We start from the raw sequence: 18,742 nt of genomic DNA on the forward strand, positions 1-18,742 counted from the left end.
CTGTCCCCACACAGCACTCGTGGGTCACTCTTGCATCCAGGGACGCCCTCTCTGAAAAGGTGTGGCACCCACCATCCCAAGCATGGTTGGACCTACGGTCCACACGCTCCCCACCCGCTTCAGGTGTCAAGGACATAACAGTGGCGGCCATGGTCCCGGCTCGGGATCGTCCCAGCTCATCCCGCTGGGCTGACCACAGCTCACAGGACGCCCCAGTGGGTACATCCACTTGGGATGGCACCCAGCAGGGGATGGACTGCGAACAAGAGTGGGAGCCCCTGTCTTCGGATGAGGACGAACAAGCAGATGAGCACTCTTCGCCCACATCCCAGGGGGGGCAGATTGAGCCCATGCCTCCCTAGGGACCAGCCTGAACCAAACTCGGACTTTGCCGAGCTCGAACTGACCCTCCCCAATAGGGTCACGTATGCCGAATCAGTCCCTCAGGCTACTTTGTTACCCTTGACCCTCCTTACGCCATGTGACTCTAACTCCAGAACCACAAGGCAACTCAGAGTGCCAGAAATGGTGCAGGTATGGCTTAATAAGCCAGCCCGCACTGTCAGGGGTGCTGCTTCCATCCCTCCTCCAGGCAGGGAGTCCCTCTCTGCCCCGGGCGCCTTTTCCCCGGGAAAGTTTCTTTAAGATTCCTCCAAGGGAGGGGTGTGGTCCTGGTACACACAGGACCACCCTGCCTACAGCGGAGCAGAGCCCTCCGCACAGGACAGGATGTTGGTCTCACAGTGCACCACCTTCCCCACTTCAGCTAACCTATACTTTAAAACGTTAGCAGAGTGGGACAAATTGGCCCGCCGCTGCCCCCTCGAGGTTTCCACGGCGTACACCTTCGACACGTTCTTTCACAGGGCCAATGAGCTGTGGGAACAGTGTCCGGTTAATCAGGACAAGGGGTCTCCTTCCTCTGTCCTGCCGGGCCTCTTCACCGACCAGAGGTTACACGCTTTTGGCAATAGGGTAGCATCTGGTCTCACGGCAGCTGCAGACACAGCTACCAGCCTTCACTTCAGTACTGTGCTAGCGCGGCGTGATGCCATTTTCAGCCTCTCTAACATTCCTGTGGAGGAGAGGGCTGCCCTGCGGTCCATCCCAGCACAGCAGCACTCCCTCTTCGGCCAGTTCCCGCCCCATTTTGTCAGCCACAGGGCAGAGACAAACAGGGAGGTGGCCTCATATTTGGCCCACACCTCTCATGGGCTCCAGGGTTCTATGCCATTGAAGAGACCGGCCACCAGGGCCCCTCCATATACCACGCCGCCTGTCAAGGCAGCGTGTGCTGAATCAGGGGCAGAGGAATAAACCACCTTATGTCCGTCCAAGCTGACCGGCCATGCCCAAGGCCAGAAGGCAGCACCCCCAATGACTGGGCCCCGATTCAGCACCGCCAGTCGTTCAGCCCCTCCAAGTAGGAAACTTGTCCCGGCATGCACATCAGCGGTGTGCTCTGGGACTCAACGACGGGATTATGTCGGTGCTAGAGTCTGGGTACATGCTGTCTTGGGTGGAGGACCTCCCCCCTCTAAGATCCACTCCTCCTCCTTAGGTGCCCAGCTCGACGGAGCAGGAGAGCATCCTAGAAGAAGAGATATCGCACCCACTCCTCATGGGGCTATATCTCAACTCTCGGACCCGGGCCCCGGTTTTTACGGCTGGTTGTTGGTGATTCCAAAGGTCTCGGGAGGGTGGAGACCAGTTTTGGACTTGTCCCCCCTCAACAAATTCCTCCCCAAAATCAAATTCAAGAGGGACACACAGGCACAGATTCGGGAGACCATCCAACAAGGTGATTGGCCTACCTCTATCGATCTGGAAGATGCTTATTTTCATATACTCATCCATTCGGCATCCCGTCGGTACCTGAGGTTCGTGTGGAGGGACAAGGGGTTCCAGTTCCCGGCCCTCCCATTTGGTCTGTCCCTTGCCCCTTTCCTGTCTACCAAGGTGCTGCGGGAATTGGTATCCATCGTCCGCTCGGAATCCATTTGTCTCCGTGTGTACCTGGACGACTTGCTTATCCTGGCCCAGTCGCAGGCCCTGTGCCTGAGTCATACGGCCAGACTTCTAGACCTTTGCTCCCAACTGGGCTTCCTCATGGACCAGCAGATATGCGATCTGTCCCCACGTCAGTCCTTCGACTTCTTAGGGATGAGATTCGACACGCGGTCTATGATAGTCTCTCTGGCGCCAGATCACTGGGACCGTCTGGCAGGCCTCCTCAGCCACTGGCGCCACTCCTCCCAAGATACAGCGCAGACACTTTCTTCCCTCTTGGGCATGATGGAGTCCACGGCACCTCAAAATGTGTATTTAATCTTCCCCCCCACAGTGACACATGATTAAGATAGGTCTGGCCAAATTTTCAGAATTTTAGCAAAAGGCAACATGCCTGAAAGAGTGCAATAAAATGAAAAGAAAAACAGATAACATCAAATTTCAAAACAGTATATAAAATATTTTTTTGAGATATTACGCCTTTTTTTTGTCTTTTTTTTAAGGCACTTTTAGCAAACCTCACAAAATGGCATTTTGGAACACCTGTAGAATTGCAGCTAATGGATTCCCATGTCCAAAACTCTTTATATGATTTATATAGTACACAGAATACCTCCTTTCCCCCTCCACTTTAACTGTTTGTGTTATTGGCCAGTGTCTTAAAATTGGGGGTAGGGAGGAAATGTAGGTGGTGGCATTGAAAATTAGAATATTTAATACAGTGACTGAAATGTAATTTTTAGCAAACAACATGACAGTATTACAGAAATGCTTACTTTCAACATGTCCGATCCTGTAGTTTTGATGGTAGTAGGTAGCGGCAGCCCCCATGGCCGATGCCGGGAAACCTATGAACGCCTAAAAAATTTACTAATTTTGAAGTGCATTTTCTCAAATTTGATTTCATTTTGTGAAAAACTATCCGACTGAAATAATTATTTATCGTCTATATTTTAAATTTTTACTGTGTTTGCTTTATGCAATGCGTGAATGAGTTCGCGGATAGAAGAAAAAGAAGTGTACTGTAACGCGAAACAGCGATCCTTGTTCAATGGTGGCCGGTGTCTTTCTGAGCGCGACAATATAGTTTCAACCACACGGTGGAAAAAATCGCATCCATTGCTTTCCATTCACTGGTTACTGTTTGAAAAACTGGAAGCCGTGAAAGGCGAAAGTTCAAGGAGAATTTCCGTGCGTTTTTTTCCAAGCCTTGGGCGAAACAGGGTAGTTAGATCTGAGCGCAAAGTCAGGGGAAATTTTCGGCTATCTTTCAACGCCTCGTGCAGTTCGAAAATGAAATCTGACCCTACGTGATACTGTATGAGCAGTAAAGAGCATTTTCTGCTGATTTCAATGGTATCCGAAACTAAGATTTTTGATCCATGAGCAATTTGCTCAAGCGATTCAAAAGCAGGTACCCCACTTCGTCAGTTGCGTCGGCCCAATCAACATTCGACACAGGAAAGCGGCACTTCATCAAACACAAAAATGGCATTGTTTCTCCAGAAAATCTTAAGTTTCATCGGTAAGTTTTATATTATTTTTGAAAACGAATGTCTTTAGCACTTTCATGCACAATATTGATCTGAAATTCTTTGAATCAGGATTTTTATCGATGTCAGTAACTGAGCAGCTTGGATCTATTTCATCAGTGTTTTCGTAGTGTGACACTGTGTTTCAATCGGAATACGATTTATTTTTTTCTGAGTAAAACACACAAAAACTACTGATACAGAATGAAAAATGGACATGTTAAAACGGAGACCATGAATTCCCATTACTAATATTTGATTGATTTTTGCTTTAGTAAGCAAAATATTACCCGGTCCTAAAACCGGAAGTGCTCTGGACAGCATTAGGTCGTCTGCTACAAATTCGGTGAGTGTTAAATAAGTGAGTAAAAAATTGTAATGTGGTTTCTTTTTCATTCAACATCACACAGAAGTCTGATATTTTAGTTGCATTTTGCTTCTATAGCTGTGAAACTTTATATTAATATATACAGACAGATAGATACTATGCTTTCACATTCCAGAAAGAACAAGAACACCAATTCATACTAACCCCTCTCCACCACCACCACCACCACCCCCCTCCCAGGGGGGGGGGGGGGGGTTGTCAATGGTTGTGGCAAACTTGGCACTGAGCCAAATCACTGACCACTTGCTCCCACTGAGAATCCCTGACTGCTGACAGTGATATAACCCACCACCTCCTCTCTCCAGTCACCCCATTCCCCATTTCTTTCCTGTCAGTGGAGTAGGTGTGTGAGAGAGAGAGAGAGAGAGAGAGAGAGCCAGAGCAAGTTTGCATTTGCACATGTATGCTTGTGAGTATGTGTATGTCTGAGTATGAAAAAAGTGTAATGTGAAGAGATATATGATTAATTTGAACAGTGCAGTCAACATCCTGTTTCTTCAAAAATTTAACACCAATTTTAACAAACTAAAATTAGTAAAAAGAAAATCAGTACAATAACACCCATAGCCTAAGTTGTACATCAGGTTCAGTCAAGTCAAACTATATAACACTATCAGGAATCCAGCCATTAAGAGAGTATAATTGTGTGGGGGGTGGGGGTGGGGGGTGGGTGTTCATGTAACCCATGATATGCTGTGCATCTCGACTGCATGAAACAGAAAACAAAGGGAAGTAAACACATATTTCATGAAATGATAAAATGCAAAATACCATGTACATATTGTGAATGAAATATTCATTTAATTACACATACTTAACCGTGACCCAACTAGTGCAGACTCCGGCAGGGGTCTGACATTCCTGTCCTGTGCAAACTACTATCCGCCTATGCGGAGCAGACGAAACTACAGAAAATTTCCTGTTTGATATATATCTAAGACATGCATTCTCACATACACACACAAATAAAGGTGAGTACACAAAATATATATCAAAGAATAAGATACTAAGTATGATGTGTATATTAACAATAAAATATTCAATATTAAGTAATCATATATACATAAGACATACTTTCATCTCAGTCATGAAATGTAGCACCCTGAAGTGGAATATCTGAGTAAATAATCGCATGCAACAAAGACATCCATAAGATGAATAGTACATGTAGATGGCAAAGTTCTTGTCAGCAACTGGAAAGGACAGACCCCAAAAAATTCAGCCTCAGTTGTCAAAGCATAAGTTGTTGCTGCAATCTGAGTTATTGTGTGAAAGGTAAATGCGGCCATATAGTTCAGTGCAGTGAATTTTGTGTTGCTGTTGAATGAATACTTACCTGTTAGTATGCCATTTTATAATTCTGTTATCACAGTGTTTTCCTCCCACTCAAAACACTTAGAAATTGCCAAAAGCCTAAACATATATTAAACTGAGAACTCTGGTTTTGGTTTTAAGTTTTAAATTGAACATAACATTTGTTCTTTCTTATGAGCTGATCTGTGTATCTAACATGTTGCAGAAACAGCTGCTCATGGCAGGGTTTGCAAGACCTATTCCATGATCCAAAAAGGCCAGTATGAACATCTCAGGTAGCAAGCAGCATGTTATTGCTGATGCCAGGAAACCTGTGAGTGCCAAAAAATGAGAGATTTTTTGGTGTGCATTTTCTCTTGTGAATGCCATTTTGTGAAGAAATAAAGATGCTTCATCCACCTTTTCTTATTTATTGTGTTTCTTCTATAATGAAAGGCATGACTGGGTTCATGGATGGAAGAAAAAACTAGAGAGTTGAAAGAAAATAGATTCATATATCTGTCATTTTTGCTAGCAACTTAAGTAATATTTGCTCCCTCCTGGGAACCTTTGTCGTGGAATGCCCCATCAACCTACCCATTCTGTATAATGCTCTCAAGTTGCATTCGTTTAAAAATATGTAGTAATTTTGCAGAAGATGATCAGCCTAGACCATTGGTAACTTATTGTGGCTGCAACTTCAATATTTTTTTCAAAAACAAAAATTTTGAAGAAGTCTCATCTGCAGCATGCACCCTTTTTTAATGAGAAAATCAGGTATCATTCCTTTTCTGCCAACTTTAGAGGGAAGTTTTAAGGTGGATTTTAATTTATTTTGAAAGCTGACATTTCACTTAATACACACACAACAGTTCATGGTCCTACTTGTGACAGTTATTGAAATATTCATATTTGCAGCATGCTACCCCAATAAACAGTCTTTTTTCCGCTGGTCAAATTGAAGATTTTTCAAAGTTTGAGACTCTGATACTTAAAATTCAGTCAACTGTCCTACCTGAAAAAAATTCAGTGCACTTTCTGTGATGTATTCTGCAAGATATTTTATTATGAAGTGCAACTGTCTATTCTTTTCAGTGCTGTAGAGCTTCAAAGTTGCTATTCTGTGCAGATTGATACATCTTGATTTTCTATTTTCTATTTCCTCCTACTTCCTCCCGAAACCTGGAGGGGGTCAGGCTGGTGTTCTCTTGACCCTCTCCCGGGAGGGTCACTACCGTGTGGTCGTGGTCGGGAGGCTTAGTGGCCAGTGATCGAGCGAGCTATGTCGGCGGGGGCATCAGTGCTTCTTGGGGTTTGCTGCTCTGGTCCCAGGTCTGAATTGACAGCCTACGTAGCCATCGTAGCTGTTCGGGCTGAATAAGTGGTGGTTTTTGTACTGATGCCCCTGATAGGGCTTCCCATGCCGAACAGGTCGTGAGTGAGGCCCAAACTAAACGTGACCCACTGTCCCTTTCGCTATTCTCTGTTCTTCTTTTTACCGCCTCTTTTCTGTCCTCAGCTCCCCATCAAGCCTTCTTTTCCACATTCTTTTTTCTCTGCGGCCTTCTTCAGGCCCGCCGTGTTTGCCGTGCGGCGCGACCTGTGATGGAGGGGAATGAGATCGTGGGGATTGAGAGAGCACGCTGCTTTCAACACATCCTTTTGGCTCGGACCTCTCCTAAGACAGGCGGCACACATTGGCCCGTGTGTGTCAATCGGCTACCCCTTCGTGGGGCTGGGTCAAGACTGGCAGTTTAGTGGCTAGTGAAGATAACCCCCGTAGTGCTCGGTTCTCTGTCCCCGGGAGCTGGGCATGATCGGGGGGGAACACGTTGGAGCTAGGCTGTTGGTCGTATATCCCTCCCGAAACCTGGAAGGGGTCAAGCTGGTGTTCCCTTGACCCTGGCCCCTAAGTTGGACCCCATGGTGGGTGGGTAAGGGAGGGATGAATTTACAATTATTAAACATGAATCCTAAACAAACACACCCCCCTAAACTCGGAAAAAGGAGGAGACCGGGAACAGACGACTCAGATTCGGAGGTCGTTGAGACCTCTGGATTTTGGCCGTCGTGGCTTGTGATGGAGGACGCTGATGACGACAAGCCCTTGTCGGCTCTCAGCCCCTTCGCTATCCAGAAGGGCTTCCAGTGTCTGGCGGGATCGCTGAAATCCATCAAGAGGCTGGGGAGCGGAGCGTTTTTAGTGGAGACAGAGTCGAAAAGGCAGACACAGCTTCTGCTCAAGGCAACCACTTTTGTGGATAGGGCGGTGGGGGTTTCCCCTCACAAAGGTCTCAACTGCTCAAAGGGGGTTATCAGATGCCCAGAGTTGAAAGGAGTGTCTGAAGCTGAAATCAAGAGCGAGCTGTCCTCTCAGGGAGTGACCGACATGTACAGGGTGACGGTGAAGAAGAGGTCGGACAGAGTCCCGACCAACACTTTCTTCCTCACCTTCTGCTGCCCGAATGTCCCCAAGGACATTTGAGTCGGATACCTGATGGTGAGTGTAAGCCTGTACGTGCCGTCCCCTCTAAGATGTTTCAAATGCCAGAAATTTGGACATGTGAGAGACCGATGCAAGGAGGAAGAGGCACCTGTTCGAAGGCGGCGCACCAGGGCGATTGAGTCAGTCCAGCCCGTTGTGCAAACTGCGGAGGCGGCCACCCGTCCTCATCGAAAGACTGCCCCGCCTGGAGAAAGGAAAAGGAAATCAGAAGGTCAAGACAGAAAAGAAGATATCCTTCTTTGAGGCAAGGAAACAGGTGGAGGCCGCGTCGCCTAAGGCGTAGTATGCCTCTGTCGTCAGACCCAAGATGGTGGACGTCGCGATCCAGACGACGTCCACAGGGACGCAGACGGACGACGTACCTACCTCGTTAGAACCGCTGGCCTTGGGTGGAGGCGCCGTGTCCACCCCTTCCCATCCTGTGCGGCAGTCCTCGGGGGCTGCTGGGCGGGAGCGGAAAGCCTCGGGCGGAGGCACATTGTCCGCCTCCCGCCCCACCCCACCTCCCGGACCCCCTCGCCCCGCCTCTCGTCTGCCTGGCCCTCGGGCTGGTGGAAGTGGCCGGAAACCCCCCGTACCTCCAAAACTCAAGGAGGGGAGGGTTGCGGCCTCGGCGGGATCGGGAAGGGCCGAGGTGGTGGATATTCCGACTTGGTCGGAATCAGAAAAATTCAATTCTAAAAATAAGTACTCCATCCTGGCCGACCTTGAGCCACCGCAAGCACAGGAGCAGGGGGTAGCGATGGAATAGGCTGCTGCTTTATTTTTTTAACCTTTTTAATGGCAGTGATCCACTGGAACATCCGGGGTTTTTTCGCCAATATACAGGAACTTCAGCTGCTTTGTTGTGCTTTGAAACCTTCAGTTCTGGTGCTGCAGGAGACTCTGCAAAGAGATGGCAAGGTTTTATCTCTCTCTGGTTTTAACTCCGTTTGTAAACCCGCTCAACCGAAGCAAGAGGGATTGACGGGAGGTGTCACTCTTTTTTTACGCAAGTCCCTTTTATACAGTACAGTTCCTTTAAGCACCCCTTTACAGGCGGTGGCAGTCAGAGTCACACTGGAGAAAACCATCACTGTCTGCTCTCTCTACCTTCCTCCTGCCGTCCGTGTTCTGAGGCAGGACCTAATGAACCTGGTCGACCAGCTCCCACGTCCATTTTTACTGTTGGGCAACTTCAATGGACAGTCCCCGCTCTGGGGAAGTGAGATCACATCAGCCTGAGGTCTTCTCTTGGAAAACCTTCTTTCCGATATGGACTTGTGCTGTCTTAATGACAAGTCTCCCACTTACCTTCATCTGTCCTCTGGAAAGCTTTCGTGTTTAGATCTGTCGGTCTGTGATCCATCGTTGGTCCTGGACTACGAGTGGAAAGTGCACGACGATCTGCACGGGAGTGACCACTTTCCTGTCGTCCTCCGCCCCACAGATGGAGAAGGTGACTCTCTGCCTGACCGCCTGAACTATGACAAAGCAGACTGGGGAATTTTTACCATGAAGATAAGAGCGGAGCTGCAGGAAGAAACAGTATTGAAAAGCAAGGACCCTGCTGACACTCTGACTCGGATCGTTTTAGATTGCGCCAAAGCAGCAGTCCCATCATCTACCTCCAAGCCTCAGGTGCCAAGAATGCCCTGGTTCAACGCGGAATGTCGGGAGGCCCGTAAGTCTCGGAAGAGAGCGCAGCGACGCGTCTTTCGGAGACCGATAGCGTTCGAACCCATCAACAGCTGAGGGCGAAAGCCAGGTATGTTTTTAAAAAGAGCCAGAGAAAGTCATGGAGAGATTTTTGCTCTTCCTTAACCTCCAACACACCCAAGAAGAAAGTGTGGAGGGTTTTAAAAAGAATTAAGGGCAAAAACGTATGCCCAACCTTTCATCATCTTAAACTTTCAGACGCTCTGGTCACAGAGAAGAAAGCAGTTGCCAATTTGCTTGCCTCCACAATTGAACAGAACTCGAGATCTGCTAACAAATCTGCTCGGTTTCTTAAAACCAAAAACCTGTCAGAAAAAACACCCTGTAACTTCTTTTCCGACAACACAGGGAATTACAACGTCCCTTTCACAATGAATGAACTTAAATCTGCCCTTCAGACCTGTATGGATTCCTGTCCAGGAATGGACGAGGTCCATTATAAACTCTTAAAGCATCTTCCCCAAACCTGTCTGGACACCCTGCTTAAAGTTTATAACCACATCTGGGTCACAGGCTTTTTTCCACCCTCCTGGCGGAAAGCCCTCATAATCCCGCTGCCGAAACCGGGAAAAGACCCCTCGAACCCCTCCAACTACCGCCCAATAGCACTGACCAGCTGCATTTGCAAACTGATGGAGAAGATGGTCAACGGTAGACTGATGTGGAAACTACAGACCGACGGCCTTCTGGCGAAAGAACAGTGCGGTTTCCGCAAGCATCGCTCTACCTTTGACCATCTGGTTCGTCTGGAAACCACTGTAAGAAATACCTTTGTAAACAAACAGCATGTGGTGGCCATATTTTTTGACTTGGAGAAAGCTTACGATACCATGTGGAAATTTGGAATCCTCTCGGACCTGCACAAGCTCGGCTTCCGAGGACACCTGCCCCAGTTCATCCACAATTTTTTGCAAGACAGACAATTCCAGGTGAGGGTCGGCACCACCCTGTCCGACATTCACGAGCAGGAGCTGGGTGTCCCGCAAGGGAGCATCCTGTCGCCGGCTCTTTTCAGCATCAAAATTAATGACATAGTTCAATCTGTTCAGAAGGGATCGGACAGCTCGCTGTTCGTGGACGATTTTGCCTTATATGCAACTGGCAGCACGTATGCCAGCATCCAGCGACGGCTTCAGCTCTGCGTCAACAAAATCCAGTGTTGGGCAGAGGAGAATGGCTTCACATTTTCGTCCTCCAAAACTGAATGCATCCATTTTCATAATTTTTCGCCAGTTCTATCCGGACCCTGAAATCCGTCTGGGAAAATCCACCATCCCGGCGGTCAAGGAAGCCAAATTTTTAGGGGTCGTCTTTGATCAGAAGCTGAACTTCCTCAGCCATATTAAACAGCTGAAAATATCTTGCCAAAAAACCCTGAACATCATTCGAGTTGTGGCACACACGGACTGGGGTGCTGATAAGAGAACTCTCTTGCACCTCTACAGAGCCCTGGTCCGGTCCAAACTAGATTACGGAAGTGTAGTATACGGCTCGGCCAGACCATCTTACCTGAAACTGTTGGACCCTGTACACCACCAAGGGCTCCGTCTCAGCTTAGGTGCTTTCCGCACCACCCCTGTGCACAGCCTGTACACAGAGGCGGGGGAACTGCCTCTCTCCAACCGCAGACTGAAGCTGACCCTGAATTATTATTTGAAATTGTTCTCTGAACCTACAAACCCTGCTTATGACGCTGTATTCAACAACCCTTTCAATAAGAAATTTACAGACAACCCAAACTGCATACCTCCTCTCGGACTCCGCATTCAGCCGCACTTAGAAAAGGCCGATCTGGATGTCGGTGGCATCTCGGATTTCTCTAAGTTCCCTGACAGCCCTCCGTGGACGTTTACAACACCTGAGGTCCGATTCGATCTGGCCTCGTACTGTAAGGACACCACCAGTTCCCTGGCCTACAGAACTTACTTTTCGGAACTCTGCCACAAATTCCCCACTTTTCAAAGCATCTTCACTGACGGTTCCAAGTCAGAGGACGGAGTCGCCGCATCTGCGTTCTGTCCCGCCTTTCCTGACCGGCCCTCAACGGAACACATCCTGTCTGACAGCTCGGTGTACACTGCTGAACTGACTGCACTGGTTCTGGCGGTTAAAATGGTTCTCTCTTCGAAACAAAAGAGATTCATGATCTTTTCCGACTCCTTGTCAGCCCTGGAGGCGATAGCCTGCAGGAATATCACTCATCCCAAACTGCTGGAATTTTATGAAACTTACTCTTGCAACGAAGAAAGGATACGAGGTTGTGTTGGCCTGGGTTCCCGGACATGTTGGCATTCGTGGTAACGAAAGGGCGGACCTGCTGGCCAGGAACGCTGTAAAGAAAGAATTGTCGAGATCCTTAGTGCCATATACAGACATGAAGCGGAAGGTGAACACCTACGTTAAGGATCTTTGGCAAGAGGAGTGGAACACCCAGACGGACAACAAGCTCTTCCAGATCCGTCCGGACCTAAAAGAGACCCTCCCTTCGGGGGTGAAGAACAGAAAGGAGGAGTCTGTGCTGTGCAGACTGCGTACGGGGCACACTTTTTTTTACTCATTCTTACTTGTTGAAGGGGGAGGAGGCCCCTCGATGCATTCCCTGTGACGAGCCTCTCACCGTGAAACATGTGCTCCTTGACTGTTGGGATCTGCATGACGTTAGACGCAGACATTACACGGCGGTTTCTTTGAAGACTTTGTTTCGTGATGTCCCTCCGTGGGCGCTGATGGACTTCTTAAAAGAAGTGAACATTTTTAACCAGATTTGAAGGTTTTAAACTATGGAAGTTTTTTTTAACTTTGGTGTGGAAAGTTTGAAGTGGTGACTCATTTTAATTGGTTGTTTTTTTATCCTTGTAGTAGTTATTGACGCGGCGATAGCCTTGAGATGGCCTTAGTGGTCGGCGAGGCTCTAAGCACCATAATTTCATTTCATTTCATTGTTAGTTTTTCTTTTTTCCTATTTACCTATTTTTTCAACCAAGCCCATAGTTGGCTGCTTTTGTGGTTCCATTAACTCACTCCAGACAATGGAATGCTATTACCTATAGTGTTCTAGACATACGGTAGCATTCAGGACAACGGAACACTATAGCGGTTTCGACAATTAAAATTGTTTCCACGTTTTCCTTATGGGGTAGCGTAAAAATCGCAGCTACACCAGGCACTGTGAACATGTCAGGGGTCGAATGGAAAATTTCTTCATGAGGTTCTGTAACTATACACTCGCTGGGCAGCCGTTGACCTTTGTCCTTGGTACGCCACATGACAAGCTAATCTGCATACGTATTGAAAATGGCTTCGCAGACAATACAAGTGGAATTTTTTGGAGCAAACTAGATCATGACAGTGGCTTTTTACTGCTGCTGAAGTGATTGAAATGCTTCAAACTGAAGGTTTTGACATAGACGAGGATGATGAAGACATTGAATAAAGTATCTGCAGTGAAGAAAGCTACCAGCAAGAAGGTACTGACAGTGACTCAGCTTTTGAGGGCTGTGAAGAGAGGGAGGGGGGTGGGCGTACACATGACATCAGGAGAGGGGTCAGTGGGTCAAGTACAGGGAGTTTCATTTAGTTACTTTGTGTTTTGTATTTTTTGTGATTTTTGTCCCTAACCCCAAGAAATGGGTCGTCAGCAGGGAAAGCAAGGGAGAAAACTATTCATCCGGAGTGAGTTAGTGGCAGCATACATCCAAGAGTGTGAAAGAGCTCCATTGTGTTTTGAGTGATGCTGTCTTTGGGAGCTGGGGATTGACAGTTGCTGCCAGAGCTTCTGGTGCACTCTATCGGGAGTGGAGAGGTGGCTGGGGCCAGACTGATTATGCTCAGTTGGGCTGACCTCGCAGTGTTGTTGAGGTGTATCCCTTTCCTGTTTGCATAGGCTGTACTCTTCCAAACCCATGTTTTTTTGTTCTTGTTTTTTCAGATTTTTGCCAGCCTGAAGGTTGTACATTATCCCTCTGTAGTTTGCTCAGTATATATATGTATGTAATCTATCCATGAAAATGTCAGACATATAACTGTATGCTGATGCTCACCTTTTTTTTGTGTGTGTGTATGTGACATTTAATAGTGTAAGCTTGTGTGTGTGTTTTGGGAGGAGGGAGTGGGTGTGAGTGTGTGAGAGAGATAGAGAAAGGAGAGGGAGAGGGGAGGTGAGAGAGAGCGTGTATGTGAATCAAATATTCAACCACTACATTGTGTGATTTGAGTATGATGAGCGAAGCAGTCGCCCTGCGTTCCGCTGTTCCACACTTTCGTATTAATTGACCATGGAAGAGAGAAACTTTTGTGGGGATTTGACATAGCAGTGGAAACTGGAAGATGATGATGTTACTGTGATAACCGTGTGCTGGAAGATTTTTTGAAAGTTACTATTATTTATGCGTATAAAATGTATGTATGTATGTGTGTGTATATATCTGTGTGTGTATTTTTGTATGTGTGTGTATGTGTATACTATATATATATATGTGTGTGTGTGTGTGTGTGTGTGTGTGTGTGTATGTGTGCGAGTATATCTGTATATGTGTGTATGAATATGTATGTGTATATGTGCAGAGTTTAGGATTGACACATACAATTTTGAAATGACCCATTGATTTGGCAGTCAGTCGGTCATTTGACTTATTGGCTTTTGTAGATTTCTCTATTTCTCCTGCAAAACAATCGCAATTGCATTCTCAAACTCTAAAAAATAACACTATAATAGTCACTGTTGTTGATCTGCAGTTCGACCTTGAACAAACATTGTGAACAAAATCAAAACTTGTACGGAGTCAGGAAATGAAACAATGTACTTTCAGTTAATTTATATAAAGGCATCGTCATTTGCATATTGTGGCAGAAGACAGTTCAAATGTTTTTACTTACCCACCAGTCTCCTCATTTGGGCCTGCTTTCCTGTGCTGAGCCATAGACACAGTGGATATATGTGTGTGTATATATATATATATATATATATATATACATAAATACATACATATATACATACACATATATATATATATGTATTAATGTTATGATTTTCATTAAATTCATAGCATTGTCTGATAATATATATAATTATTTTTTTAAGGAGTTAATTCTAAAGTTTCAAGTCTCCTAAGTGAGTGTGTATGAGTGTGAATTAATTGTATTGATTTATGTTAGGAGCAATGATAATATGATTGTTGTAGATTTGGAAGGGAACGCTCTCCAGGTCCAGACCCATATGGACCGCCATTTGAAAACCCTTACATGAGAGGAAGGGAATTACCACCACCACCTCGAGATATTCCACCCCCACCTCCCCGGTATGAAAGTATTTTGTGATTGATGTTTTGTTTAGTAATGTAATTGTGAAACAGGTTGTGCCTGCTTGTCTAATGCACACATTCAGTTCTCATGCTTAGGAGGAAGGTGGCAGAATGGTTAGGACATTTATCTGCCAAAAAAGTGTCCATGAGTGTCTGGGTTCGAATCCTACTATTGCCCTTTCTCCTAAGTTTGGAAAATCAAACTGAGCATTTAGTCCCTTGAATGAGGTGTTAAACCGAGGTCCTGTATACAGCAAGTACTTGGTGCACTGAAAAGGGACTCATGGCAACAAAAGTGTTGTCCTCTGGTGAAATTCTGTAAAAGAAATCCATTCTGATAATGTACACAAATATATTAGCATGCACAAACATGTTGGGTTATGCTGCTGTCACTAGTGTCAGTCATCTGTCTAGCAAATGTGGTGTGGTGTGGCGTATATGGATTTGTCCAAACACACTGACGCCTTCTTGACAAACTGATACTGAGACTCACTCTTACAAATGTGTTGACATACCGTACAAACACATACTTGCCAGCATAAACTCATGCAATATAATTATGTGTACATGTGCATACACATGTTCTTCAGTAGTAGCTGAGGATGTGGAAAGGAACATTTAAGGGAAGATCAGTTTGTAATGTCACCAGAGCTGGGCATCTATAGCAGGGTTTTGACTAAAATTTCCTATGTACTTGGGCCTGGAAGCCACATGTCCTAGGATGCTGTTGTTACAATTCAGTTGCATTTTGTTTCTCTGCATGAGAGGGAGTGTTGACTTACACAAACAAATTTTGAGAAAGCTTGTACATTTCAATTCCACCAGTACATGGGTGCATATATCAGCATTTGTATACACTTATATTTTGTTTAAAACAATTCACCCCGTGTCTTTCTCTTGGATAGAAACATTTTTTTATAAAACTGATATCATACTGTAGGTTGGTCCGCGGCCACTGTGGCTGTGGTTAACAGCGCAGTCCAGACCCATAATTTGACCATTTTCAACTCGCTCGTTTCACTACCAAACTTAATTAAATGACACCAATCTTATACTGGAATAAAGTTCATTCTTTCATCTATCTTCCTGTGGTATCTGTTTTTATCATTCGAGTCAAACTGGTATATGCCGGGCGTTCAAACACAAAGGGTGTCGCGTCGATTTTTACTGCGGTGACAGACTCCGCCGTGCTTGCCGCGCGAGCAGAATAACATGTGTGTCACTCGATCGTTTCGCGCTGCATTGTTTGGCCACTTACAATTTAGAAACTACGTCATTGGAAAGCCAGGATTCTCACGTTTTGATTGGTTAGAAATTTGTTGGGGTTTTCATAGAAAGTAGATCTAAAAGTCGCAACGAAAGTGTGAGACTAATGTTTGCGACCCTATAACATACGAACCAGTGTTTCAAATCACGAGCAAATTACAAGAAAAGAAAGTTTAAACTATGCACTTTCAAGTGCAATTCATGGCTTTTCTATAAAGAAAGAGTCTCGAACGCGCTTCGGAAGAAAAACGAGTGACCGATTTCGGATCCCGCAGCGCTGCTCGACCATGGCGGCGATCGAAGCCGTCTGCTCGTCATCATCGTTTGAAGAATGGAAAACTCGCCAACTTACAGGTTTGTAAGCAAATTTTTTTTCAATATGTTTATTTTGAAAATAAATGTAAATCATATTTTTTACATTTTTGTGGGTTTGGATGAATCCTAACAACTTTGCTTCAGCAGTGTTGATGTGTAACTGGGAACAGTAACACTTCGTCAGTCACGTTATTTTTTTAGCACAATTATGATCTTTTGTTCGAAAATTTACCGCGATCGACAGCTGTATCTAGAAGATGAAGTGTCAGATTATTCAGTAATTTTTTGTTGTACAAGTGTTTTGAGTTAGTGAGGGCGGATTGATGGTTTAATATTGTGACCGACGTCGGACAGCATGGGAACACGTGTATCTTTCCACTTCTGTTCTGATCGTCAAACGCCAAGATAAGATCACGCGTCTGTGTGTGTGTGTGTGTGTGTGTGTGGGTGCGTGCGTGCGTGCGTGCGTGCGCGCATTAGTATGTATGTTATATGCTAAGTGTGTATGCACAGAGTTAGTGTCTGTTGAACTTATGTAGCATGCATACATGAGATTGCCTGAGTATGGATAAGTGTGTGTGTGTGTGTGTGTGTGTGTGTGTGTGTGTGTGTGTGTGTGTGTGTGTAAATGATGTAAAGAATAAATAACTTACATGATTAGTAAACATGAAATAAGTTTAAGATATGTTGTTACATAACACTTACATCAATTTAAGTGAAACCATTACAGTGGAGTAGTAATGAAATTAGTAGATCATGTAGCAGTGCACATTCATCACACACTCATGCACACACATATATAAATGATATATATGCAAAAGCATCCCAGAAATAAATTTTTAAAAAAGTATTTTAAAACATTATAGCTGTCTCAAGTTTCATGCCTGTGTATTTCAGATGATGATCAGTATAAAGCCTTAAGGGCGACTATTGCGCACAGTGGACGAGGAAGACCACCATCAGCACCCAAGGTTCCATTCAGCAACAAACTCTTGATGCAATTAAATATGTTAAAGCATCAAGAAAACAAAACCTGGGGGGAAATGGAACATTTTCTACACAAATTATTCCCAGAGTGTACCTTTCCACGTGTGGTGTCAATAGTTGAGCGCACTGTTAAGGAATTCAGCAAGTGTGAAACGACCAGTGGTGCTGAATGTTTTTTAAAAGAAAGGAAAGATTCATGCATCTTCCCTGGCCCCTCCTGTCAGAAGTTTGGAATTACACGTGCAGATCTTTTGAAAGGAACTGTAGAGGACCGTGAGGCTTTACTCAGTTGTCCTATTGGTCTTGTGTCTGAAGTATGTCACTTGGCTAGGATGCAGAGGATAAAGGATGCAACATTGTATAAATGGCTTGGACACCTGGTCAAAGATTTGCCACCAACCCAGCAGCTCAAATTAAAACTGGGGAGGCTCAGAGCAGATGAGGTTCGCCTTCGTAAAAACAGAAGTAAACCAGGGGGAGAGAGTGCACTTCAAGATTTTTTAGAACTTCCTTTTGAAAGTGCAGAGGTCATCAGAGACAGCAGGAAGAAGCAAAAAACTGTCAAACAGCTACCTCCTACTTCAGACCCAGAGCCAGCATGCAGCAAAGAAAAAAATGAGGACATTATCACACAGGAACTAGGAACAACGACAGAGGAGGTGTCATTTCTTAAAGCAAAACTGAGTGAAAAAGAAAGGGAACTGCAAATCAAGGATGCTGAAATGACTGGACTGAAAGATGTGCTTAAGGACAAAAAAGAAGAGGTGAAAAAGCTCCAGATAGATGTGGACAAGAAAGACAAACAACTTGTTACCAGCCAGCGATGTATCCGAGCTCTAAGACAGCAGGAGGAATCCCTCAGAAAGTCATTGCAAGAGAAAAGGAAAGAATGTGTCGAGCTTCGCAAAGCCAATCTATACACTCGTTGTATGCGTCTGAAAAGGAAGGTGAAAGAGACTAAAGAACAACTTGCTCAGTTGCAGCTTGTAGAGAATGAACTCAGAGAAGAAAAAATCAAGAAGCGGAAATACCAAATACATGCATGCCAAATGACAAAGAAAAGAAGAAAAGCAGAAGAAGACCTGAGTGCATCCCAAAAAATAATTGAGACACTTCAAAATTCTCAAGAATATGAAGAAGGGATATTGATACCAGAAACACGAAATGCTAAGGGGCATTTTACAGAAGCTGTGGTGCTGTGTGTGATGGAATTGTTGGGTGAGTGTGAAGTACCAGCCCGCAGATGCAGCTGTGTTATCCAGACTGTGGCACGCCATCTTTTCAAAACAATTCTCCCAGATGACATGCTACCATCCAAAACTACCAACCTAAGGTTTGCAGACCAGACGCATGCTGTTGCCAAGCTGCATGTTGCTGAAGAGATAGCAACAAAGAAGTTCGATCTGCATACCGATGGTACATCACGGAACAGCAAGAAGTATGTTGG

General features: G+C 45.3%; 1 protein-coding gene across 4 annotated transcripts in view; it reads left to right on the forward strand.

The window, feature by feature from the left end:
* The window catches only part of LOC143300518 (nuclear receptor coactivator 5-like), a 57,954-nt gene that overhangs the window by 8,345 nt on the left and 30,867 nt on the right, over window positions 1–18,742 (forward strand). For all 4 annotated transcript variants that reach the window (XM_076614256.1, XM_076614253.1, XM_076614255.1 and 1 more), the window contains exon 5: window positions 14,608–14,724. In XM_076614256.1, the coding sequence (XP_076470371.1) occupies window positions 14,608–14,724 (117 nt within the window). The remainder of the gene's footprint in view (window positions 1–14,607; window positions 14,725–18,742) is intronic.

This window comes from Babylonia areolata, chromosome 26 (genome assembly GCF_041734735.1).
Source record: "Babylonia areolata isolate BAREFJ2019XMU chromosome 26, ASM4173473v1, whole genome shotgun sequence".
Taxonomy (NCBI): Eukaryota; Metazoa; Mollusca; class Gastropoda; order Neogastropoda; family Buccinidae; genus Babylonia; species Babylonia areolata.